The 26,556-nt window shown below is 42.2% G+C and overlaps 1 protein-coding gene across 9 annotated transcripts in view; it reads right to left on the bottom strand.

The window, feature by feature from the left end:
- OSBPL3 (oxysterol binding protein like 3) overlaps positions 1-26,556 on the bottom strand; it is a 176,546-nt gene that overhangs the window by 41,400 nt on the left and 108,590 nt on the right. For 4 of the 9 annotated variants that reach the window (XM_082692183.1, XM_082692184.1, XM_082692185.1 and 1 more), the window contains 7 exons: positions 25,538-25,651; positions 22,123-22,290; positions 21,439-21,562; positions 19,383-19,486; positions 19,081-19,173; positions 17,892-18,048; positions 7,552-7,682 (listed from right to left, as the gene is read on the bottom strand). In XM_082692183.1, coding sequence (XP_082548309.1) covers positions 7,552-7,682; positions 17,892-18,048; positions 19,081-19,173; positions 19,383-19,486; positions 21,439-21,562; positions 22,123-22,290; positions 25,538-25,651 — 891 coding nt within the window. Of the gene's footprint in view, positions 1-4,509; positions 4,618-7,551; positions 7,683-17,891; positions 18,049-19,080; positions 19,174-19,382; positions 19,487-21,438; positions 21,563-22,122; positions 22,291-25,537; positions 25,652-26,556 lie in introns of all 9 variants that reach the window. The other 5 variants (XM_082692180.1, XM_082692181.1, XM_082692186.1 and 2 more) reach the window with 3 other exon arrangements.

The raw sequence follows: 26,556 nt of genomic DNA, 5'->3' as shown, positions 1-26,556 counted from the left end.
CCCTACAGATATGGGACCATGCTTGTAAATATCAACTTGGACAGTTCAGTTCAACAATCTCCCCAAAAGTTTAGGAGGCCTGAATGGTGGTTTATATTTTTTACATTGAAAAAAAGATAAACAGAGAAAAGGGAAGGAGAGGGACACTCATAATCCTATCACACTAAAACCACTATAAGCATTTTGATACATTTCTCTCCCATCCTTTTTATACATGTGGTCTTGCTTTAAAACAATTGTCTATATGTATGTGTGTGTGCATATATATAAAACATATATATATAATATATATATTAAAAACTTTCTCCTAACACTGTACCACAATAATTTTTTAAAAAATAAACATTTATCCTAAGGATAAAAGTAGTTCATCTTCAAAATAGAAAGTACAGAAAAATGTAAATAAAATACATATTATTTAAAGCTTCATCAACCAGATGTGGCCCCTGTTAGCCTGTTGGTATATTTTTTAATATTAAAATATTTGTGTGTGTATGTATGCATATGTGTAAATGTTATATATGGATACATAGATTTAAGTTTGAAATACTGGGATCACACTATATATAGTCTTTATATAATCTGCAATATTCATTTAACAGTATAAACTTTTTTCCAGGTTGTTAGTTTTTTGAGACATTAACTTTAGTTGATAGATAATACTTTATTATAAATGGGTGTTACAGAGTGACCCTTTTATGTACTGGAAATTAAGCGTGTTTTCAAATTTGTAAAGATGGTGAACATGTTTGCAAATGTCTTTTGTAAATAATGAGACATTATCATTATTTTTTAGAATCAGTTCTCAGGGGGCACCTGGGTGGCTAGGTGGGTTAAAGCCTCTGCCTTCGGTTCAGGTCATGATCCCAGAATCCTGGGATAAAGACCCCCACGCCTCAGCAGGAGTCTGCTTCCTCCTCTCTCTGCCTGCCTCTCTGCCTGCTTGTGATCTGCCTGTCAAATAAATAAAATCTTAAAAAAAAAAAAAAAAGAATCAGTTCCCAGAAGTAGAATTATTAAAAACGTTTATAATAATATAAATATTACCTAATTACATTAACAAATAAGAGAACATCTGTTTTCTCTAAAATCTCTAAGGGCATAAAGTAATAATATAATTTAGAAAATTTCTTGTTATCTAATTGTTCTAATTTGCATTTCTTTGTTAAGAATTAGGTCAACAGTTTTTTCTTTTAAAAAATCTCACTGTAGAGATGTTAACATTGGGGGAGATTAGGTCAGGGTACTTGGGAACTTTGCACTTTCTTGTGAAATTTTAAGTATCACTAAGTCCAAAGTTTTTTTTTTTTCTTTAAACCTGTGTTTGGGTTTTCTGGTAAATTGTGTCCCTTTTTCCATTCATTTGTTAAGGTCTTCAGTTGCTTGTGATTACCTATTACTTACATATTAAAGACATTATCACCTAATTCACAATATCTGAGTCTGTCATTTTCACTGAAAATATTTTTCCTTGTGTATTATTTGTCTCCTTATATTTTCACACACACCATTTTATCCCTGAAAAGTTCCATCAGATTGAGTCAACCTTTCTTTTTTAGTTTTTCTATTGTTTCCGAGCTTAGGAAGTCCTCCTCGCTCCAGCCATTTGATAAATCTTTAAATCAATCTTTCAATTTCAGTTTTTATATTTAACTCTAATTCACTAGCAATTCATTTTAGTGTGCAGCGGAAGGATTTAAACTGCTTTCCAAATTGCTTTTGAGCGGTGCCAACAAAATTGATTGAATAATCCATCTCTTCGCCATTGATTTTCGAGCCTCTTCTATCATATATGTTTCTTTTATACGAAATGGTGTTTATGCCTGAGATAGTTATTCCGTCCATTCTCACACCATCCCCAGCGTATCTTCACTCCTGGAGCCTCACTAGGTCTTATTTTCTGGCCTGGCACATTCCTCAATATATAGCAGTGGATCCTACTGAGAAAACAGTTCTGACTCACCAGCTATGGACTGAAATCCCCACTAGGTCTCTACCTAGCTGTGTGCCCTGGGAGAAGCTACTTAACCTCTCTGGTTTCTTGTCTCTAAAATGAAACTACCATCACCTACCTCAAAGAACTGTGGTTAGGATTTTGTGAGTTAATGCATTCAACTGCATATGGACTCTAGCCATGAGGCAATTAGAAGGAGCTCCCTTCCTCTCTGACATTGCTTTAAAGTTCTTGCCTAATTAGTCTCTTAAACGGACTGTAGATTCAGTAGAATGTTACCACCCAAAGTCACTTAGCCTTTCATTTGGAATCTAAAATAATGTAAGAACTAATAAGCTGATAATATTAAATGTTCACATTCAGAAACACAAAACAGGAGAACTTAATAGAACGTGGGAGTAATTTCTGATAGAAGAGGGGGGATTTTAGAATCTAGGAGCCAGGTTCAATGCCAAAGATGGGTAATCTGCACAACTCAGAGGTAAGGAACAAAACAGAAACACAGAGAAGAGAGCACCCTGGGCTGACCCCACTGTGGGGACTGTCATTCCCTGACAGAATGCTTGGGAAGTCTGGGAGCCATCTAAGAAAAATAAGCGGGAAGGGCACCTGGGGTGGCTCAGTGGATTAAAGCCTCTGCCTTTGGCTCAGGTCATGATCTCAGGGTCCTGGGTTTGGCTGTCTGCTCAGTGGGGAGCCTGCTTCCTCCTCTCTCCCTGCCTGCCTCTCCAACTACTTGTAATCTCTAACACATAAATAAAATCTAAAAAAAAAAAAAAAAGCGGGAATGGAATTTTTAGGCTCTGGGGCGGCCACTTCCACTCACTCTCTGGTTTCCTGAAGACAAGAATGTCTCTTCCCTTTCTGGAAAAGTGAGCCTGAGTCACTCAAGTGAAAAGCAGGATAAGACATGGAGAACAGAAAATCCCTATAAGAGGAAGCAGCAAGGAGAACACTCCATCATCAAGACTCCAGAAGGTTGTTTTGGAAAGTGTGAATGTGGGGGATACCACTGTTCCCCCTCAAGGACATTTGAGCCTTCAGGTACATGCCTTGTGAGATCAGTTTAAGAACATGCATCGTAAAGACTTATGATTCTATACTTTCCTTTCCAAAATGCAAACAGCCCCAAGTATGCACACTAAGCATAAATACATAGAGCCATAAATGAGGGGTCAGCTTGCTTAAGCTGATAAATACAATTAGGTGGTAGTACTATTTAAAAGGTAAGCACTGCTTCGCAACAGGTATGCAACCCCACAGAACACCCTGGCTACTGGTGGCCAACGGCACTGAGCGACGGCCAGTCAGAGTGACTGCGCCCTGCTTCAGCAACCACGCACATTCCCTCGCCCAGGCCTAAAATGAAGGTCAGTCCGGTAATGTTCAGGTGCTCAACTTCAAAGATGATTCAGTTTAGTCTGGGCTAAAATGACTGGAAAGATCTCTTCGTGGGGAGTGAGTTTGCAGAGGAATGCCTTGGTCAACTAATGCGTCTCAGAAGTAACAGCAGCCTGGGAGCCTCTGCAGAGACAGTTAGGTCCCTCGTCAGAAAACAGGGTCCCCTGGGCGTGTGGCCCAGCCCATGGTCCCCGTGGCTGCAGATGCCCAGGCCTTGTCCTTGGCGCTGACCCATATCAGCCAGTAGTCTCCTGGGGCTTCCCACAGAGTGAAGGATTGTGTGAGGGCTTTGTTTTCTTTGAGGATAGGAAAAGGAGGAAGAGGGATTAAGCTTCAACATTAGAAACTCCTTTTAAAAATGTACACACACACACACACACAAGCCTTGTATATTACCTTCTTTCTTTTCATTATAAATATTCTCAGTCTAATAAGTTTGTTAATGAGAAATATAGCATATCTGAGGCAGGCATATACATATGATAGTTAAAAACAGTTTTAAGCCTTATTATCCTTTTCTACTTATTTTTTGAGCAATCCACTTGTATCTTTTCTGCGGTTTCTAATTTTAAACACATGCAAGGAACCTTTTGTATAAACATCCTGAGTTTCGAGAAAAGCTATTTTAACATATTATTAGTTGACCAAGACACTTCAATTGTAATACAATATTTTTTCCCTCACAGGGTACTGCTGTGCTTTCTTAAAAGAAAAAAAAAAATCATAGGAGAAGAAGGGAAGAGCCACAAAGAAAGGGGAGAGGGGATGTCACAGAGGGGGCAAAGGACGCTAGCAGGGACTTTGGATACCACAGGGCAGAGGAAAGGGGGCCTCTTTAGAAGTAACAGAAGAAAGTATCTCTGGGCATTCCCACTCTAGGAATACTAGTGAAAAGAAGGCGATTGTTAGGAGGATAAAGAAATACAAAAGGAAGACAACTTCTGGGGGGGGAGCAGTTGAACAATGCAGTTAGCACATGAGTAGGTAAGAAAGCCTTGGGGTGCGGGGTTCAGACCCTGAAGCAGCTGCGGGGCGGGTAAAGATGTGAGCACCACTCCCCACTCCCCACTCCCCAGGGAAAAGAGGGGCACAGAGGCTGTCGGGTGAGGGGGTGGTGGTCGTGGAAACATTCCCAGGCGAGAAGCCTTACCCACCTCTGCCAGACTGTCACCCGACTTGGCAGCAGCGGGGGAATCGAGGAGCAGAGACTCAGCATGGATTCTGCGTAAGCGTTCTTTAAGGTCTGTGTTTTGTGCTAGGGCCTGGAACATGTTAAAAATAGTGGGGCTCTGTTAATAAATGGATGTATTAGAAAAGCACAGCAGGGGGCCAGGAGGACGGAGCCCTTAGCAGGGTACTTTCCAGGACTTTCTTCTTGAATGTTATCCAACAGGATGCGGTTCTGAGCTGCCAAGGAGATCAAAGACACTAAACTTTGGAAGTGATGTCCCTTCTCTGGTCTCACTTCCCGGGATGGAAGAAGGGGCTGGAGAGGCTTTGCTTTCCATGGAGAAGGAATTCACCAACACCTTCAGCTCTTACTAGGGCTAGTGGTTCCACAGCCCTACCTCCCCAGCTCTCTCTCTATGATCCCACACTTCTCTTATCCCACCTCTATGACTGGACATCTTTTAATGTTATTTAATTTTCATACCAGTTGAACTGGACTTTAGGTAGTATGCTTGGAAGTAGGATTTTGTGGAGGAGTAATTTTATTATCTCCCAATATAGGTAATGATTGCTTTATTCATTCTTCATGACTAAGACACTTTATGGAAAATCAACTACGCACTTTCACTTACCTGGAGAAAGGCTAAGGACCAGGGCCCTGGGAATGGGGGGAGGGAGGTGGGCACGTATAAACCCTCCCCTGGGCAGGTCAGATTCTCTATCCCAACATCCCAGAGGGGAAGGAACTGGCTTAAAGGTAGAGGAAGATGTTTACAAATGATCTGTCTTTGGAAAGGGACAAATGTGCCTGACTGTCCCCCAGACCCTCCCACAGTCGGCTCCCCAGGTGCTTACATGCAGATCTGTCCTGTCTATCTTCCAGGCTCTAGTCCCAGAAGCTCAGAGCCTTTCCCATCCATTAGTGCCACAGGGCCTACCTGCTGAGATCATAGGAGGATTTGGCATGGTCTGATCTATTGCCTAAATCTCAGACAGGATGTTGGTTTTAATTTTTAATACCCAGGAATGGAATGGATTATTTGGAAATTCTTCAGGATCATTTAGGAATCACTGAGTAAATGTAAATGAGTAAATACACACATGTACACTGAGTAAATACACACATGTACATGTAACAATCTCTATGGGCTACTCACTTTTTTCTGGCCAACATGTTGCTGGCATCTTAGCATCAGTGGCCAGAATCTATACCAGTGGCCAGACTGGCAGTACGGTCTGGAAAATGTGTTATTTTAGCAGCTTCTCTTTCCTTTGTAAACCACAGGCAGAAGAGAGAAGAATGCCAAGATTGCACGTACAGCCCAAACATATGCATTCTGATACCCTGCGATGACACTAAAAATGTTATTTTTAAAAAACAAGTCTTGAATCTAATCCAGAATTCAAGCCAAAAGAGGAAAGAAAGGATCATTTTGTTTTATCTTAAGTTTCCAAAAATCCTGAACATAGGAGAGAATAAACTCCTTAGAAGGGTAACAACTCTGGCCTAGGATATCATGCCCTCTACCAGACAAGCAGACTAAGAAAATGAGGCCAGACCTCCAACGGAGGAGAGCAGGAGAGAGAAGACCTCTGTCGGGGGGAGCGCATCAGAAGCATTTTCTAAAAGTACTAAAAACCATTAAGACCGGGAATAATAAGAAATGTTCTGTAGCACTAAAAAATAAACTTAAAAAAAAAAAAAAAAAGGGAACCCACCTCACTTCTTTCAAACCTAAACAGCACCCAGTATGCAGCTAGCTGTCCACTGCAATCCAAAAAGGGGTATTTCTCTCTGACCTTAGAAAACCCAAAGCTCCTCAGGGTGGACGACATTAAGACTAAGTCCATATTATTTTTTATTTCTTTCAAAGATAACATACTTGGAATGCCAACTGAGTAGATATTCCTTAAGTATTTTTCGACAGCAAATATGTACTATGTAATGTGTTTCCCATTAAGGTCATACCACAATCATTACTTTACTTTTCTCAGTAATATCATGAATTGAAAAGATGAATGGATATTTTCTAGTTCTCTCAAAGGCTGAATCCGCTCCTGAAAACAAGATCCTGAAACTCATCTCCCCAACCCAGCCCTAAACAAAAAGTTCTGTATTGCTTCAGCAGGTGACTTCCCGTGTGTGCACACACTCTCTTTGCAGTAGGGATTCGAAACGACAAGCAAAGACTGGGGCATAATAAAATAAGATAAAAATAAAAGAAATATATAAATAAGTAAAATAAATAGAAATAACAGAAACGGTATGCTATTTTTAAAATCCTCCAGCTTTCCGATAGATACAGAGTGAGCAATCAGACAACTCCAGCTGTTCAAAGGAGAGTCCTAGGACACTGCGCCTGAATGGAGCCCAACAGGAATCATGGGGAAACTGGAGAGTGACTAACAGAAGAGCGGACTGAAAAACATGTGGGGCTGGACCGTGATTTTTCTGTTGGGATGAGAACACAATGATTATCTGACATTCCTTATGACTCATCTCTTTGTGCCCATGCAGGAAAAAGAAGCTAAACGTTTATATTACCAAATCATATCAAATCACTTCCAAACAATTTTGAAGGAGTGGTAAACCGGATCAGAGCTGGGCAGCAGAGAATTTAAAATAACCGCCTGGTCCCTGTCACTTGCAGTCAGTCTAAGCTTGAGAAGTCTTTGGTAAGAAACCTCCACCAAACTGCCAGATTTTGATGTAAGAAGCGGATGTCTGGAGACCCACACAAACACACAACAAACGCTTTACAGAAACAGAAAAGTCAAGATAAATGGAAAGAAATCAAACTTAAAAGTCTCTAACGCTCAATGAAATACGAGCTACCAAGACTGGAGGTAGGCTTGGCGCTCAGAATTAGCAGATCTGATACAAGGTGAAAACAGAATTTGGATAACTTGTTTAGTTTTTTCATGAATTTTCAACACAAGCACAGACAGAGTCAGAAAATGTAGAAAAAGATTCAAGAGCTTGGCCAGGTGGTCAGGCATTTCTGTGACACAGGCATGCGACTTACGGATGACAAGGCGTGTTTCAAGCCGATGACCTGGGCAGAGGGCGGGGAGGAGACATCCTGTTCCATCAGAAGCTTCATCTTCTCTCTCTCAGCTGACAGGGTATTAAAAGCTGACCTTAAAGTGAAGTAAACTAGAAAGATATAACCATTATAAAAAGGAGTAAAGGAAGAGGCATAATTAAATGCAAGACACAGAGACACGTATTTCGTATGAAGGAACTTAGAAAAGTAACAGCCCCAAACAGTGCCTGAAGAGTACAGCAAAGGGACACTCTAAGTTGACATTTAAAGAACACATCTGGAATGTACAACACCCAGAGTGAACCCTAACACCCAGAGTGAACCCTAACTGAAACTATGGACTCTAGGTAATAATGCTGCTTTGTTGTAGGTTTACTGATTTTAACAAATGGACCACGCTGGTGGGATGCGGGCAGTGGGAGAGGTTGTGGGTGGGTGGGAGGGGGAGGGCTAATGGGACTCCGTACTTTCTGCTCCATTTTGCTATGAAGCGAAAACTGCTCTGAAAAAGTCTATTAAAAAAATTTAACAGTGTACATATTTTTTGATTCCAAACCCCCTACCGACTACACAATTCTAGGAGTTGATGACCTATCAAGATATTTTGACACTTGAAAAAACAGCTCTGGATTCTCCATTATCAGCATTTAATTTTATTTCTATCCCTGAAGACCAAAACTGTTTGAAAACAAAGCCTGTTGGTCACTGGGGAGTCATGAAACTAGAAACCAAGAAACTAGATAGCACCTTAACCAAGTGACCACAATTAATCCCCAGTGGGGCTCAGATGGACTTGTGTGCCTCCGGGTGTAATATTCTGAAGAAGATACACCTTGGTTTGTGTTGTATTACCAGCCAGGTGTAGGCCACTCCAAAAGGAGGAACATCTATGTAAAACTGACCTGTATCCTTCAAAAGCATCAGTTTCATCAAAGAAAAAGAGGCTGAGAAACTGCTCCCAATGGCAAGAAACTGAAGAGACATGACAATTAAGGCGGCACATGATCGTGGGTTCGATCCTGGACTGAAGGGGAAATGTGCTATTGAAGGACGTTATTGGGACCACTGACAGCATCTGAACATGGTAAATAGGGGAGTTCAAAGTCATGTTTCAATGTTAAATTTCCTGAATTTCACAACTGCACTGTGGCTACGTCCCTATTACTATCTCTATTCTTAGGAAATAGATACTACAGTATAAAGGCATAAAAAAAACGAGGTAGGATTCCTACTCTCACATGGTTCAGAAAAAGAAACACCTATGTGTGTGCATGCATATAGTGTGTGTGGAAAAAGAAAGATATATGTGGCAAAATATTGAAAATGATAAATTGGGGTAAAAGATCTGTGGGAATTCTTTGTATTATTCTTGCAACTACTCTGTCAATTTGAAATTATTTTAGGGTGTTGCCTACACTCTTGTTAGTCTTCCAGCTGCTTTATCCAGAATCCCCAGGCTCTGAACTTGGCATTCAGCTACTCTGTTCACTTTAGTGTGCACTTAGCCCCATGAGAGCTTAGCATCGCTAGGCATGCAGATGCCAGAACTGAAGTTTTTAGAACCCACGAACACATACAGCAAAAAAATTCATCAAATTTTGATCACATTTGTATGAGTTATCCCCTAGGAATGGGGGAATCATCTAACTTACAGATCATGGATATGACATTTAAACATTATCTTTCCGGTGTCCTTTATTACATTTTGTTTTAGAAAGGTAGCAAGAAGGAAGAGGCAGAGACACACTTGTCAGAGGACACTCCTGAACTCCACGGGGCTGCATCTTTGGAAGTACTGTCACTCAAGAGTGGCTGATTCAGTACTGCAGAACTAAATAGGCATTACTGACTTGCTTCCCTCATTTCCATAGCTGCAAGGACAACTGCGTCTCTCCACAAGTTGTTGCTGAACTTGTCTGAGGTTGTGGTTTAGTGATGGATTTAGACCATCTTCGGAAAGCCATCGTACAAATAAGCGATTTGCTTAAACACACACTCATGCACACAGTTTCCTTAGTTTAGTAAGAACAGTTCATTTTTTCCCTTCTGTCAACAGAAGATAGTGTACATAGGTACTAAAGGCAAACAAGTCCTAAAAAATTTCCAAAAATATCTAAGGAACGCACTTAGCGCTTTAATCTAAACAATTCTGTCGAGCAAAAGAATGGGCTGCACAACAGAGTGACCCAGAGTGTGGGCTCTGAACCAGCCCTGGATTCTTCCCAGCTCTATCGCTCAGGCACTGCATGACCCTGGGCCAGTGCATGCTGTACCTGAACATCCCTTCCCTCATTTGTAAATGGGGGTGATGAGAGCGTTAACTTTATGAGATGGTTCTGGGGATTAAAGAGGACAGTGTGGGGATAGCACTTAACCCCATGGGCAGCCTATAATAAAGAATAAGTGTTACTGCCATAGTAAGAGTGATGGTGATAAAAACAACACACGAGAGTCGAAGTGGTGGGGACTGGAATGCAGGTTTTAGGAGAGTACTTCATTCTCTTGCCAGAACGACACTTGTCAATAACAGGCATGCAGGGTACAGGGTCTGATGAATGAGGGACTGACCAGAATTTGTTTAACAGTGGAAGAGCAGCCTCAGCTGGGGAGCAAGGAGCCCCGCGATTAACACTTTACATCCCAGTAGATAGGCACCCCTAACACACACTCCGTAGGATACCCACGCCCATCTGAGTGGGTCCCGGGAGGGAACACCTTTGCACTACCATGGGTTTTTTGTTTTGTTTTGTTTTGGTCTTTTGGTATAAGTTTCCTTAATTTGCTATTACAATTGACATTAACCTTCTATGAGTTCTGGTGTCTACCGTAATGATTTGGTATCTGTATCCACTGCAAAACGATCACCACAATAAGTCTAGGGAACATCTGTCACTTTACATTGTTACAAAAGAAAAAAAAATTTTTACTGTCATGTTTATTGCTTTAGATTAAGTAAATGTGGTACTCAGCTGGCTACCACTTTACCAGATCCATTCCTCTGGCCTCCAGACAGCCTGCAGTGAAGCAAAGCCTTCAGCCTGATGAGAAGATTCCATTTAAAATTGGCAGAATACACACTCCTTGGTTCAAAATGGAGAGCTGGGGTGCCTAGGAGGCTCAGTTGGTTAAGTGTCTGCCTTTGGCTCAGGTCATGATCCCAGCATCCTGGGATCAAGCCCCATGTTGGGGTCTTTGCTTGGTGGGAAGCCTGCTTCTCCCTCTCCCAATCCCCCTGCTTGCGCTCCCTCTCTTGCTGTGTCTCTGTCAAATAAATAAATAAAATCTTAAAAAAAGAAAACGGAGAACTGATTAAGACTGTGGTGGGCATAAAATAAACAGAAAGTCATACAGTCACGATATCTAATTTTCATGTGTAAAGTGCTTCCTAAACCACCTGACAAAGGATTGCTACCAACTGAATTTCTTAAACGACTGGCGAGGCCACTCAGAGGACAGGAAGTTTGTCATTCGCAGCAGCCTGATGGCCCAGCACATGCAGAGCCATTGTGAGGGGCTGCTTGCAGGAGACTATATTTATATTAACCGCTAAAGACACAGGATCCCAGAGGTGAGGAATATTCTCTGTGGCAGAATGCTTTCTTACTAATTTCTAACATGATGTTAGAGAAAAATAAAGAACTTACAAAAACAGAGCGATCCAAATGAATGCATCACATCTATGGATAGCTGGCAACAAATGAAACCACATAGAAAGGCTTTGGTGGTGGTGCCTGGGCAGCTCAGTCAGTTAAGTGTCTGCCTTTGGGTCATGATTCCAGGGTCCTGGGATCAAGTCCCACATCAGCTTCCTTGCTCAGCGGGAATCTGCCTTTCCCTCTCCTTCTGCCCTCTCTGCTCACCCACTCACTCGCTCGCTCACTCTGTCTCAAATAAATAAGTAAGTAATCTTAAAAAGAAAGAAAGAAAGAAAGAAAGAAAGAAAGAAAGAAAGAAAGAAAGAAAGAAAGAAAGAAAGTCTTCAATGTTCAGAGCTACAAAGAACCCCAAAGATCACTAAGGCCACCCACCATATGGAATGATCAACTCTTCTCTGCCTCCAAACCTCCTTGCCTGTGATTTTGGACCATGTTTCTCGGACCATTTTCTGTCTCCTAAAGCAGTCCACTCTGCCACTAGGATCTGCTGCAGGGAAGGAAGTCCTCCTGTGCCCAAGCCAAAATTTCCCTCTGTGTCTCTTCACTGGCAAACAGCACTACTTATTCGTTCATTCGGTGTTCAAATTTCGAAAGGCAATCATGGCATCTCTGTTTACTCATCTTTCCCAGACTGTCCTTAGCCATTTCTCAGACCCTCTCACCGTACTAAGAGAGTGGGACGCAGGTTGAGTTCTGACAGAATGGAACGTTGTACGCCCCATACAACTGACTCCTGGACCACTACCTTTCTGGTTTCCACAGGATTCCATGATATTCTTCTGTTGAGTTAGACGGCGAGAGTGCAGTTAGCATGTTTGGTACTGAAGGACACATGTACTCTTACACTACCTGAGCTCTACTGTTGAACGTGCTCCTTCTCTAGCAGTTTCTGGGAATCAAAGAGAATGAAGTCTGGGGGAAGACAGTAATGCCGTGGACGCCACGTCCACAGAGGTAGTGTGGCAGAAGGGAAAGACATTTTGTAGTAAGGCAAATGCAAACCAAAATCCTACTTCTACCAATTGGTTGTCATTTAGATTTTGGACGAATTCTCGGTTTCCACATCCGTAGTTGGGGGTAATGCCCGTTATCTCATGAGTGCTTTAAGGAAACCGTGAGAAAACATATTATCATATAGTGCCCAACCCACATTAGGACTCATTACTTTTCTTTCGCTCTTTTTTTTTTTTTAAGATTTTATTTATTTGCCAGAGATAGGGAGAGAGCACAAGCAGGGGGAGCAGCAGGCAGAGGGAGAATCAGGCTCCCCGCTGAGCAAGGAGTCCAACACGAGACTCAATCCTAGGACCCCGGGATCATAACCTGAGTCGAAGCAGATGCTTAACTGACTGAGCCACCGAGATATCAGTTTCTTTTTAATGAAAAGCACTTTTTGCTAAATTTTCTTCGAAATGATAACATACCTAAAATATCTGGGGTGGCTTTAACTTCTGTAATCTGCTTCCTCTCATTTTCAAACCTCACAAGATATCCACAGTTTTAAAGTACTTTCTGATATTCTATCCAAATGGTTCTTTCATTTAGATACATTAGGTAATTTGATTAAATGGTCCTACTTATTTCTGGATAATTTTCATAAATGTAAGTGCTCAGTATATTTTTATGCTGGATTCTAAATTATGCTTGATAAATGATCTGGCTTTTCTTTAAATTCTGTATAGCTTCTAGCTTTTAATCTATGAAAATGATATCACTGTGATATGCTTGGCTCTTTATCCAATGCTTCCAGAAACTCAAAACACTTCAGAAAATGATCCTCCAACAATTAAAACTCAACATAGGAAAAGAATCAAAAATGAAAGAATACTAAATAATGGAATACAGTTTAATTCTGTTCTACTTTTAACCTTTTCATTTATAAATCAGGATTTCCCTGTCTGAAAATGCCTTCAGGAAAGTATCAGTAAGCCTTGTTTCTTTCCAAAGTCAAACATAAATGCCCCATTCCCAGAGGACCCTGGTCCTATCCTAGTCCTTGCTTTTCTATCCTAGAACTGCTCACCATATTCAGTCATTTCTATTTCAGCTAAGAATAGAACACTGTCTCATAAAACCTTCTTGTAACAATAAGCAACAGCATGAATTCTTTCTATTCAGAACAAAATAACCAATCACAGAAAATAGTTACAGAATTTGAGACCCAAAAGTCAGGAGAACTACTTTAGGACAATTTTTTTTTTTTTTAAGAGAGGATTTTTTTTTTAAGGATTTTATTTATTTATTTGACACAGAGAGAGAGAGAGAGAATGACAGAAAGAGAGCATGAGACAGGGGAGGTCAGAGGGAGAAGACGACTCCTTGCTGAGCAGAGATCCTGAAGCAGGACTCCATCTTGGGTCTCCAGGATCATGACCTGAGCTGAAGGCAGTTTGCTAAACCATCTGAGCCACCCAGGCACCCCATATTTTAGGACATTTAACAAATGAGGCAACTGAGGCCCAGAGAAGTTAATTGGTGAGCTAAAAATTCCACAGCTAGTCATAACAGAGTGGCCTAGAATGAATGTCTGCCTTCTGATTCAGATGGTATAGAGGGTTAGCTCCATGAAGGTTTATTATTTACTATGTTCCTGCATTATGTTTCTCAAGAACTTTAATTCTTGGTATCAACAGCTACTGGGGAAGTGAGGGAAAGTTTTCCAAATACATTGAAAATCACTGACTTAAACAAAGCCAATAGACTTCTCTGATGCAGGACTTCTCAGGGCCTTTAATATTTACTGTTCTTGGGCAAATTCAAAGGGGACCATAGTCAGCAGGGTTTTCCAAACATTTTTAACCATGGAATTCTTTTGTTTTTAAAAGCATTTTATGGGCAAAGTGTTCTGTGAAATATATTTGGAGAAATGTAATACTTAATACATGCAATGTAAATTCCTTAATGACTTTTAAGTTTTAGTATTTTGTTCTCTGCTTACTTAAATGTGTGTCAACATATGTTCAAAGCCAGACACATGAACCAATGAGATATGCCATAAAAAGCAAATTCCATTTATAATATATAAGGACTTTTTCACCTATGATGGGTATATATAGGTTGTCTAACCTTTGATCTAATCTTCTAAAAAGCAGAGAACACAGAGGCATTTAACAAATTAAAGAAAAAGTAAGTAACACAGACTATGTTACAACATCAGTGGAATTCCTACATTTAGTTCACGTTCCCTGGAATCACAATGGATAGATTAGTCATACAGTCAAGAAAGTATCACAAAAACTGTCCTTGACCAGGTCAGGCTCAGGCAGGAAGAAAGGAAAGGTCAAGATGCTTTGAGTTTGAATGTATGGAAGTGAGCAAGCACACAAGCGTGCAGGACTGAGGACAAACCTGAGCAGTGTCTCCATCCCAAGAGGACTCCAAGTCACAGCCTGTGTGAAAGGGACTCCCAGAGACCCTTCAGTCTATGCGAGTGTACTTGAAAACCACAGCAGGGAAACACAGCCTGTTGGGCTCCCGGTGCAATTCGAGTCTGTGAGCCCACAGGGCAAAGGCTGCTGTTGTTGAGTAAGCACACCTGGACCTTTCTGGGAGCACAGATCTCGACCTCATCTAGGCGTGTGGCAGCTCTGCGGCCAGCTGTTTTTTGACAAAGCCTGAAAGGCAGAGCAGCTGGCCGCAGCCATTATAGATGGTCCAGGAGGCTGAGTGCTCTGCAGGGGTAAGGCATTGGGGGCTGAACTCCACATGGCAACTTCTCTCTCTGCTGAGGGAGCAGCTTCTTCCGTGATAAAATGCAGGATATCCCTGCTGTGGGATGCATTATCCTCTCATTTGTAAAAAGACAGTTCATGTTTTTTTTTTTTTTTTAATTTAAAGATCCACTTATTTGGGGCACCTGGGTGGCTAAGTGGGTTAAGCCTCTGCCTTAGGCTCAGGTCATGGTCTCAGGGTCCTGGGATAGAGCCACGCCTTGGGCTCTCTGCTCAGCGGGGAGCCTGCTTCCCTCTCTCTCTCCGCCTGCCTCTCTGCCTACTTGTGATCTCTCTCTCTGTCAAATAAATAAATAAAATCTTTTAAAAAAATCCACTTATTTATTTGCACAAAAGAGAGCATGAGTGGGAGGGGCAGAGGGAGAGAGAATCTCCAGCAGACTCCACGCCGAGTGCAAGCCCAAGACAGCCTCACCACCTGAGCCAAAACCGAGAGTCCAGACGCTTAACCAACAGTGCCACCCAAGTGCCCTGACAGCTCGTGTTATTGAAAAGTCATGTTCTTTTTCAGGGATTTCCTCCCATAAAGCCTAAAAGGCAACACCAATTACAGCAACTAGGACACGAGTTTGGTTGAGGTGGGGATTTGTAAAGAACATGAAAGGGTTTCTCGTACAATTGTGGGCTAACAGAAGAGAGACCTGAAAGGTTCAACAGTGTCATGGCAGAAAAACATGGGGCCAGAGGAATAAAGCAGCAGAGCCCGTATCTTCCTTCCTTTCACTTCAAGCACTGCCCTCCCATTTACAAAAAAAAAAAAAAAAAAAAAAAAAAAAAAAAAAAATTAAGGCAGGGAGGGGCAGAGGGAGAGGGAAAGTTTTAAGCAGGCTCCATGCCCAACTGATGCAGGGGCTTGATCTCGTGACCCTGAAATCATGACCTGAGCCAAAGTGCCAAAGTCAAGAGTAAGATGCTTAACTGAGTAAACCACGCAGGCACCCCACTGCCTTCCCATTTAAAACTTTTAAACCCATCTGCCACTTTAAAAAATGATAAATACATCACATTTTTTAAAAAGATAAGCAATAAGAAGATAACAAGCCTTTGCAAGTCCAGTCTCCATCATTAAAATGTCGGTGTAGATCTTCCCAGACTGTTTAATACACCTCTATGTGCCAAATTTATATAGTTCATTTTTTCCGAATGGACAGGATCCTACCTATACATTGTTTACTCAACGTATTTTTACTCAACGGTGTGTTGTGAACATCTTTCTGTGTCTGTAAAAGTAGCCCTGTGTAAAGGCGGTGAGACACCAGATGCTGGGCCAGGAGGACTGGATTCAAGTGTCAGTGGGTCACTTCCTACCATTTTCTTACTCAGGAAGCTCTTCAGCTTCTTCGAGCCACAGCTTTCTTAACTGTGCAACGAAGATTACAATACTATCTGCTCCACATGCTGCCGCTGGAGTGAAATGAAACAGTGCATGTAAAGTACTTAGTGAATACCCGACCTCAGAGCTGTGTGCTCCATATGTGTATTCCTGTGCTATTGACTCTTCTATCACATAATTATATTACATTAAAAAATCCAATTTCCCTATTTGGCATTTAGGTTATTTCCATTAAAAAATAGTTTCTGCTCTGAAATTACTATAGATTCACAGGAAGTTGCAAAAACAGTACAGAGAGGTGCTGGGTACCCTATAGCTCATTTCTCACTGTGGTGACATCTTACAGAACTATGCTACATTATCCACACCTGGAAACTGACCTTAGCCACCTCTGTAGTTCGCCCGCAGATGTCACCAGTTTTATGTGCTCTCATTGTGTCTATGTGTGTAAATACACATCAATGCAATTTTATCACACGTGTAGATTCATGGAACCACCATCACAATCAGGATACAAAACCTTCCATTACCATCAAGATCCCTCTTGCTACCCCTTCATGATCATAGCCGTATTTTCTCTCTTTCCCTGAGCTCTGGCAACCACGAATCTCTATTCCTATCATCTTATCACTTCAAAAGTGTTAATACATGGAAACATACACTACACAACCTTTAGAAACCAGCTATTTTCCCTCATCATAATGTCCTCGAGATCCCCCCAGGCAGCTATGCATACACATCATTATTTGATCCTTTTCGCTGTTGAGCTGTATTCCATTGTAAGGACGTCCTATAGTTTGTGTAACCGTGTACCTGTTGAAGGACATTTGCGTTGTTCCGATCTTCAGCTAATACAAATAAATACAAATAAAGCTGCTCTGAACATGGACATCTAAGTTTTTGTATAGACTTCAGTTTACATTTCTCTGGAATAAATGGCCAGGAATGTGAATGTTGATTTATATGGTAAGTGATGTTTAATTTTATATAAAGCTGCCAAACCACTGTCCAGAGTGGCTGTACCATCCTGCATTGCCACCAGCAACAGGTGAGAGACCCAGTTTCTCCATGTCCTCACCGGCATTTGCATCTTTTTGGAGCTAAAATAGGGGTATGGTAATATTTCATCCTGGCTTTAACTTGCAGTTTCCTAATGGCTAATGATATTGAACATCTATGTCTAATTTTTGATATGATAAACAATGCTATAAGAGATCTCTTTATTTGGATAAATTCTAAAGTAATTTCTATGAATGAATTCTTCAAAATGGAATTGCTAGATAGGCAGACTTTTTTTTTTTTAAGCTCGAAACATAATGTCATATCGCTCTCCAGAAAAGCACCAATCCATACCGCCACCAGCAGCATGTGAGTTAAAGAATACTGAATGCTCTCACTCTTTCCCTTAGGGGCTTAAAAAAGAAACTTCCTGTCAATACACTCCCTAGTACAGGGAAATAAAATAAAAATTAGATTGCCCCAAATCCTACTAGAGCAGAAGATGAACCAACTAAGATCCCCTCTCCAAGGACATCCCATATCCAGACATGCCTCTGACATTTTCATCAAACACATCCAGAAGAAAGAAAACTCATTTACCTTTATGGGCAATATGACACAGGTCTTCTTGCATTTTAGAAAACTCTGACGAGGTTTCAGAGCCATCAGAGTAATTTTTCTCTTCTCCAAAATCTAATGTTGACAAATTAGGATTGGAGGAATGCAGTCTTACTGGGCCAGAGAAAGGTTTGGGGACCTGAAGTGACACCAAAGGGAGACATTCCTTCTTAGATGCAAGAGGCTTAGAATATTTACTTGGTACTAAAATTAGAATTTTGTAGAAGAACATTTTATAGGTAAATCTTTCTACCGAGTGATAACTTAAAAGAAAATAAATGAAAACCCAGGAAAGCACTTTCTCTAGCAACTTACTCTGGCTTCTTGCAAAATAAAAATGGGTGAGAAATCACATATTCTTTTGCAAATGATTGAACCATTAAAGCTCTAGGTTGGAAATGACAGCTAAAGCTGCCACACTCTTTCTCATTTCTGTTCAATTCCTTCCTCCTGGCAATAGCCATCCAGTACCTAGGTTGTGAACCATGGCTAGGTTTTAGAATGTTTCCTTAATTTGCATCCGGTGCTTCCAAAAAGCTAACTTCTCACATGTCTGTACACAAATCACTCTTCACTTTGAAAGTACTGACGTTCAACCCATAAAGTGCTTTGAACCAAAGAACATACATGAGTATAGACAATGACTTATCCATTAAATCTCTGATTTATGTGACCTTAACAATGTCCCCATTTAATATGCAATGGCTGAGATGCAAATCTTAGCCTCTGGCTTAGCTGTGCACTCAGGAAATTGGCAGCTAGTGTAACACAGTGAAACTCTGATGGGGGTCTGGGGGGTTGGACACAGAGGCAAAAGAGAGTCTGCACAATGCCCCATTTCCAGAGACTCCAATGGGCTCAGAGGGATGATGAATCCCCTGACTGGCCACAGGAGAGGTGGGACAAAGCACACATGCAAGCAGGGAAGAGGGCAGGTGGGTTTGGCATTAAAGAAGGGGAAACCTAAGTCCAAGAAAGGGCCCAACTCCTTCCATCCTCATGCCATTTCCCCTTACTCAATTCCATTACATGCTTATTGTAGCAACCAGAAAATCGAAGTGATTGAATTTCTCTTTGCACAGGCTATTAGCGAGCAAGACTGCAGAAAATCCCATCGGAGTCCCCGCAGCCCCCAGCATGCGGCCCGGAGAGCAGGGGAAGCAGCGGTTACCTGCAGCGTTCCTGTAGTGTCTTTGCCAATAGCTCTGGACCGCCACCTCCTGTGAGATCTTTTTTCCTTTTTGGGACTTTCAAAAGCTGTACCCTTTGTTTCAAAACAGGAGAGAGAGCACAGAAAATAAGGCCTCCCAGACCGAAGAGGGAAAACTGCACAGCAAAGTGACCACCTCCATCCCCTGGAATGTGGCGGAAGCAACCAAGACCGGACAACATCCCACTGTTAGCTCGAGGCTGAGGAGGAGAGAGGGAAGCAGAAAAACACCACAGTGCAAACAGCAGAGGGATCTGGCTGACCTGGATGGCATTGATGGCAGGCGCCGAATACGTCCGGTGCAGGACGTCCATACTCTGCAGGAGCTGGCTCATTTCCACCAGGTATGTGTGGCAGTGCGCCAGGTCTGTGGGACAAAAGCAAAAAGAAGATTCATAAGCCCTCATCCTGGCACCCAGGCTGCCCTAAGCTCGTGCCAGATACTTCTTAAATTTCTCTCTACTACTTGACTTATATCTGTATGGAGACGAAATCTTACTTCTTCCTTTCTTACAGAAGAGGCAGTGCACAGCTATGGTGATGGTCATAGATTTGAAGAACAAGACTGCCTTGGTTTGAACACTTCCTGAACTCTGAATCTTGGGCGAATTATATCACTTCTGTGCCTCAGTGTCCTCATCTGGGAAAGGGAGAGAATTATACACCCCTTCATAGGGTACTTGTGAGCTGACATAGGTCAGCATGCTTTTGGAGTGCTGGTACCCTGGTCAGCAGTAAGTAAATCAGCTCCCATCATTAGCATCATTATGTCCAATATTGCAATAACAGGGTGTCATTCTTTGCTTCTGAGGACTCCAGACAAGTAAATGAATGAAAAAAAATGAAGGCTGTACTGGTCTCCAAGGATACCTGTCAATCAGGTACCCACATGAGATAGTGGTGATTGTCTGCACATTGACCTGAGAGGACCTAAGAGTTCTCACACCAGTTTCTTGGTCCCTAACTCAAAAGACAATCCTTAATTTGCTGTTTGTTGGATGATGGTGGCCGTTTCCACTGAGAAATCAAGACCCAAAGGCTCTCAAACTTTGGCCTCATCGGAATCAGCTGGGGGGCGCTTGGGGGGCTCAGTGGGTTGAAGCCTCTGCCTTTGGCTGGGGTCATGGTCCCGGGGTCCTGGGATTGAGCCCCTCATTGGGGGGGGGGGGGTCTCTGCTCAGCAGGGGGCCTGCTTCTCCCTCTCTCTTTGTCTGCCTCTCTGCCTACTTTTGATCTCGCTCTGTCAAATAAATAAATAAAATCTTAAAAAAAAAAAAAGAAGAATCAGCTGAAGAACTGATTAAACCACAGATCCTTGAGATCCGCCCACAGTTTCTGATTCCGACTGAGAATTCGCACTTCAGATAAGTTTGCAAGCCAGGCCCGTGCTGCTGGCCCAGAGATGGCACTTCAAGGAATACCTGTGCCAAAAATGTCACTCAGTGAAGCTCCTGAGTGACGTTTACTGGGAGGGCAAATCTTATAAGGCCCCACATGTGATAGTATCTGCATTCAACAGAGAAAATGCACTTTTCAAGACCTGGCATCTTTCTCTTATCATGGTTCTCAATCATGGCTTTGCTTTAAAATCCACAGGGGAAATTCTTTAAATTCCATATGTCTGACTCTCTTCTGGAGATAATTAAATCAGAACATCCCCAATCCCACTGGTGACTTGTTTTGTTTTTTAGTTCCCTGTGTGGTTCTTAGCTCATTAGGGTTGAGAACACTGAGCTTCCTTATGGAAGAGTTCTCAATCCTGAGTCCTTATCAGAGTCATTTGGGAAACTGCAGAAAATCAGTGATGCCAGGGCCCAAGTGCAGACCAAATTAAAGATTCTTCTGGAGAGTGGGTATTCTTGCCTTTCAAATGCTCTTCTGGTGATTGTGTGTGCAACTAGGGGAGAGAACTCCTATTCGTGGGGATCTCCATTTGGTTCACCCACTCACCGTGAGCCATGACTCCCAATCCTGGATGTACACAGAGTCAGTTTGGGTACTTAAAAACAATAACATCGACAACAACCAGAGAGCTGCACAGAGCCCACCCATGGAGACAGCAATTTAGTAGGTCCTCATGGAAATCAGACGTGGGTACTTAAAGAATATGAAAGGAAACCTGTCTGCATGCACAGCCAGGTGAAGATGGGAAGCTCTGCAGGGAGAGTATCGTTTGGTCATCACCTGTGCAAACTCAGTGAGCAAGCTCTGAGAGGAAATGTAGACTAGTGACAGGAAAATTCACCCAAGGTGTGAATACTCAACGAGTGCCATCTGAGAGCCATGACAGAAAGAAGCAGAGGTTTCAAGTCACTTTACCTTTGGAGCATTTTTCCATGTCCTCTGAAGACTGCAACCATAATGGAACTCGCGTCTCACCAGCACAAGAAAATGATAAATTGCTTCCGGTTTGAATCGAGTTCTGCTTTGATATACTGCTACGCTGTTCCACAGATGACAAAAGCACATTATAAATGAAAGCAAAGCCCCATGGGGACAGGTTAGGATAAAGAACAACAGAGTGAGCTGGTTGCTAACAGAAGCCATTGACTTATAATGGGAAAGAAGCTTCTAGAAAGCAATCCACTAGCGACCCCCAAGCTCTGGCTATCACCTCAGCCTGGCCATACCATGCTCTCATGCCTGGGGCTGCAGTCCTGAATTTCTTCTTCAGTCAAATGATAATCATACCCAAATTATGATACAAATGTTGAGAAATTTCATAATCCTATACGGCTATTAACATGCATACTTCATTTTACAAGCAGAGAAGAAAACCTAAGTCAGAATGGTCAAGGGAGAGCTGGAGACACCATTAAATTCCTCCCTGTGTTTTTTCAGTTACTGTCACGGTGACAACAGATGCTCCTCTGGCCCTAGTTCTGAGCAGCTGGGCAAAGAGATTCTTTCCCACGAGCCCTTCCTCCTCAGAGAGTCCCCAGTGGGGACTCTCTTGCTCGAAGTCACCACCTTCTTCTTGATTCATTATTGGCAAACTCTTACCTTCCTACTTGATATGGAGTCCAAGACCCCAGACGCTGAGTCTGTGACAGTGGATCCGGGGAAATAATGATTAACCTCATGTGGAAACATGGCGATTTCATTCTGACGATACATTCTGTGGTGGCGGAGTTTGGATACCCACTCATCAAAGATTTCTTCTGACTTGACCTAAATTGATTAAAAAGAAAAAAACAAGAGTGTCACTCACTGAAAGAAACAATTTCTTCATTAAATTGAGATGCCCTCTCTTTACATGTTGATCCGTGTAGAAATGTAGAAATATGAGTTTATTGATTTAGTTTAAATTTATGTGGAATTATAGGAATACGTTTGAGAAGGAAATGGAGAATAAAAATGGTCTTCATAAGCTTCACTTAGGTTCTCAATGAAAGGGTCCAATTGTCATGCTATTCTTGAGAAAGCAAAACATTACCACTTAAATTAAACAACAAATAAACTAGAATTCATGTTGATCTGTCTCAAAATATTCCCAAATTCACTTGTCCCCACTTTCATTCTTACTGAAAATATTAGCACCATGTTTCTTTTTAAACTCTTCTATAATTCAAACTTTTCAGATCAATCTTCTCTGAACTGGAATGAATTTGTAAATTCTTTTTTTTTTTTTTAAAGATTTTATTTATTTATTTGACAGGCAGAGATCACAAGGAGGCAGAGAGGCAGGCAGAGAGAGAGAGAGAGGGAAGCAGGCTCCCTGCTGAGCAGAGAACCCAATGTGGGACTCGATCCCAGGACCCTGAGATCATGACCTGAGCCGAAGGCAGAGGCTTAACCCACTGAGCCACCCAGGCACCCCGAATTTGTAAATTCTTCCCAAAATATTTAACCTTGTTAATCTTCTCTGACAAAGAACACATTAGTGAGGAATGTGAAGGTTTTTTTTTTTTTTAAACACATTTCCCCTGTACTTGGAAATAGAAAAAAAAAATGCGAAAAACTATTATTGGACATTTCCAAGATTTTTCAAACACACCTACAAAAACAGCTAGCTACTCTCTCCATAAATGAGTATCTGTGTCTTCTTTGCAGGAAGAATAATGTTTATAACTAGCAACTTTTATTATAAAGTAATTAGAATGTTCATAAAAGTACTAGAAAGAATGTAACAAGCACCTACGCACTGGATCTTTCTTCACAGTCCATGTTTTGTGTGTACGAGGGTGTACTAATATTTTCAAAGTGGAAAACTATAGATACCTATATACTGGAATAGAGTTTCCTGAAGTGGCAACTTAAAATCACCCAACATGATGCATGGTAGGTTATCTTCCAAGAAGCAAACTCCAGGTCAATCTGTTCAAATCTTTCCTATCATCACTGCTGAGAGCAAAGATTTCTGTAGCCATCACTCACTCATTTAGGAAACGGTAGGTCAGCTCTTAGGTATGTTGTGTTGGTTAGAAGGACATGCAGGACCTAAACCGCCCCCCTCACCAGGTGCTACTGAATATTTCATTTACAGGAAAAAGCAACACCAACTGGCAGACATCTATTTATTCTCCCTAAATTATGTCTTTGAAATGTATTTCACTTCCCAGAAACACTTATGGCAGGAACTTCACAGAAATCTGACACCACCCTTTGCACTGATCTGCTCTCAGAGGCCCTTAAAAATCAGCGCCCAGAACATTCGTCTTCACTCATTTTTTTTAATTGGTTAAGTGAGGTAGAAGAATCAAAGCACTTTATTAAATAGCTGTCTGGCATTCTGTTCCAACCCCACCAGCAGATATAGGACCGTGGGTGGACAGCCACTTAACCCTTCGGCTGCCCAGATTACTCATCTAGAAAATAAGATAATGGGATTGGGCGGCCGCCACTTAAAAGCTGCCTGACTGAGGCAACTAACAAGGACCCTCAGACAATAGCTCGCACCTACACGAACACTCACAGCTCACTTTCAATCAAATGAACAAGAAACACGAACGGAACTTAGAGTAAATCAACACAGAGAAATACTAAACTGTTAGTCATGGTATTAGCACACAATGTTATTTTAAGCACTCGGGTTCTTCCAAACCTAGGAATGAATAATTACTTTTATTCTATTATGTGAAATAGTGGATGAACCTGACCATGTCAAGACAGAACTAAGTAGGGGTCATTGAAAATACATGGAGACATAAGTGACACTCTTCTAGAGGAGACTAATCAACCTTTGAGACAGGGGGTGGGAGAGTGGGCTGTTTTATCTTTTTTTTTTTTTTTTTTTTAGTTATTCTCAACCAAGGGACATTTGGCAATTTTTTGACTATTATAACTTAAAGGGGTTTGTTACCAACATCTAGTGGGGAGAGGCTAGGGATACCCCTCAATACCCTCTGATGCACAGGACAGACCCCACAGCCAAGAATTCTCCAGCCCACTACTTCAGTAGTGCCAAGGGTGAGAATCCCTGCTTTGCTCGGGCCTTAGGCTAGGTAGCAGCATGACTGACCACATGTATGTATTAGGCATATACCTGTGTAATCACCACACAGGTCCTATGAGGAGAGCAGGGGCATCCTAAGACATGGAGCTCACCATCTCGTGCTCATTTTCCCAACCCCCAACCCCCACGCTCATTATTCCAAGTAATTTGCTCAAAGTAAGAAAAAAGTTTTAAAATCCTCTCAATTAACTCCTCATGTTCTGGTCCCCTCTAATAATTATACACAAAAACTAAAGTTCTTGAGCTTACAGCAGGCTGGGCATCACGCCAAGTTTCCTCCATGCAGCAGTACAACATGGGCACTATAATAATTCCCATTCTGGGGAAGGATGGTGAGCAAACGGAGACTTTCAGGATTAAAAAACTTGCCAAAGGCCAATAGCCTGTAAGTAGCCAGGTCAAGATCTGAACCAGATGTGGACCTCTGGACCCTACCACCTAGCAGGGGAGAGGGCAGAAGGGATGAGTGAGGCACTTTCAGAGGTACTAACTGGAAGCCCATACTTTAGGAGAAAAGTTCCCGACACTCACTGTACTATGAAAATTTTATTGGAATCCCTATAAAATTAGCTAAAGCGGTAAATACTGTGTTTCAGGGAACCTACTTTAACCCATGGTACATGGTTCTTCACTAAAGGCGCTACAGTCTAGGGGAAGGAGGAGTTATTTGGAAACATGACAATTTTAGTAATTACTGACTGGTGTCATAATCATGGTATGTGTGGGGTGTGGTCCCTATGGGGTGGGCAACGAGGATGCTAAACCTCTGGCAGTCTGTGAGACGGTCCATCCAAATATCAATAGTGTCTGTTAGAAATAACTTTGGTAATGAAGATCTTCTACACGTTGGTTGGATCTTTTGAAATTAAAAAAGGGCATTACCAATTAGCACTGTTAACTACAATCCCTTTGCAACCGAAAGAAACCATGGGACAGAAGATCACGCCAGGGAAGCAGCCTCACCTTCAGATGGTAGATGTGCTCCTCGGTATCCAGATCTATGCATTTTGATGACTTTTTCACGGACATCACCGAGAGCCCAACATCGATGCAGCCGTGCAGCTTCTCTCTCTCGATCTGCAGAGGCGTGAGAAGAGGGCCAGTTGAGGTGCAGGGTGTTAAAAACAGTAGTAACATCCCTGACGCTCCTCTAGCCTCCCCTTCACATCCACGAATACAAACGTAATAACGATGACTTACCAAGCAGTTAGTGTGAACGGGTACTGAATTAAGTGCTGTGCATGCATTACCTGTTTGAGTCTATGGGGGATTAAGCAACAAGTACTTTCTTCACACAGCCAGTGAGTAAGGAAGCAAGGGAGGAAGTCCATGGATGGACCCCCATGGCGATGAATTCACCTGCTACCTGCACTGACTTCCCCAGAATTAGTTCCCAGTCTCTAAATTCATCTGGAAGTGATTTAAGAAGGGGAGTAAGGGTGGGAGGCTAAGACAAGCCATTGCGTTAGGACTTACGTCGGGTTTTCTACAGGCAACCTGAGGACATGAGCTCTAGGAGGCGAGGGAAGCAAGAAGGGATGAGGGATGTGCCAGGGAAGAGGAGGGCCCGCACAAGGGACAGGACGAACAGTCATTCCAGCCCTGTGGGCTGTGTCCCTCATGTTAATGCAACAGGGAATTTCCTGTCCCCTGCATCAAGGGCCTTCTCCACCAAACCCCTCGGTCACTGTAACTGTGGGAGTGATACCTGTCCTATGTTTTATTCCTGTTAGCTTCCTGGGAAAATGTCTTTTCCCACCAGAGGACCCCTCAACCCAACCCTAAGACCTGAACAGACCCCTGGATACCCACTGGGATGTTGAGAGGAGTCCTCCACCTAGACTTGATGGGCAAACTGAGCCCACCCAGAACCCAGGGCTGGGACAGTGGGAAGCTGGCACCTCTGGTCCATGCGAAGGAACGATTGCCCCCTATGGTTTCCAGTTCAGAGAAATGCAATCCCCCAATGTGTACAATCTCAT

Source organism: Mustela nivalis (assembly GCF_964662115.1).
Source record: "Mustela nivalis genome assembly, chromosome: 12".
NCBI classification, from domain to species: domain Eukaryota; kingdom Metazoa; phylum Chordata; class Mammalia; order Carnivora; family Mustelidae; genus Mustela; species Mustela nivalis.
This window is presented reverse-complemented; position numbering and strand designations above follow the sequence as displayed.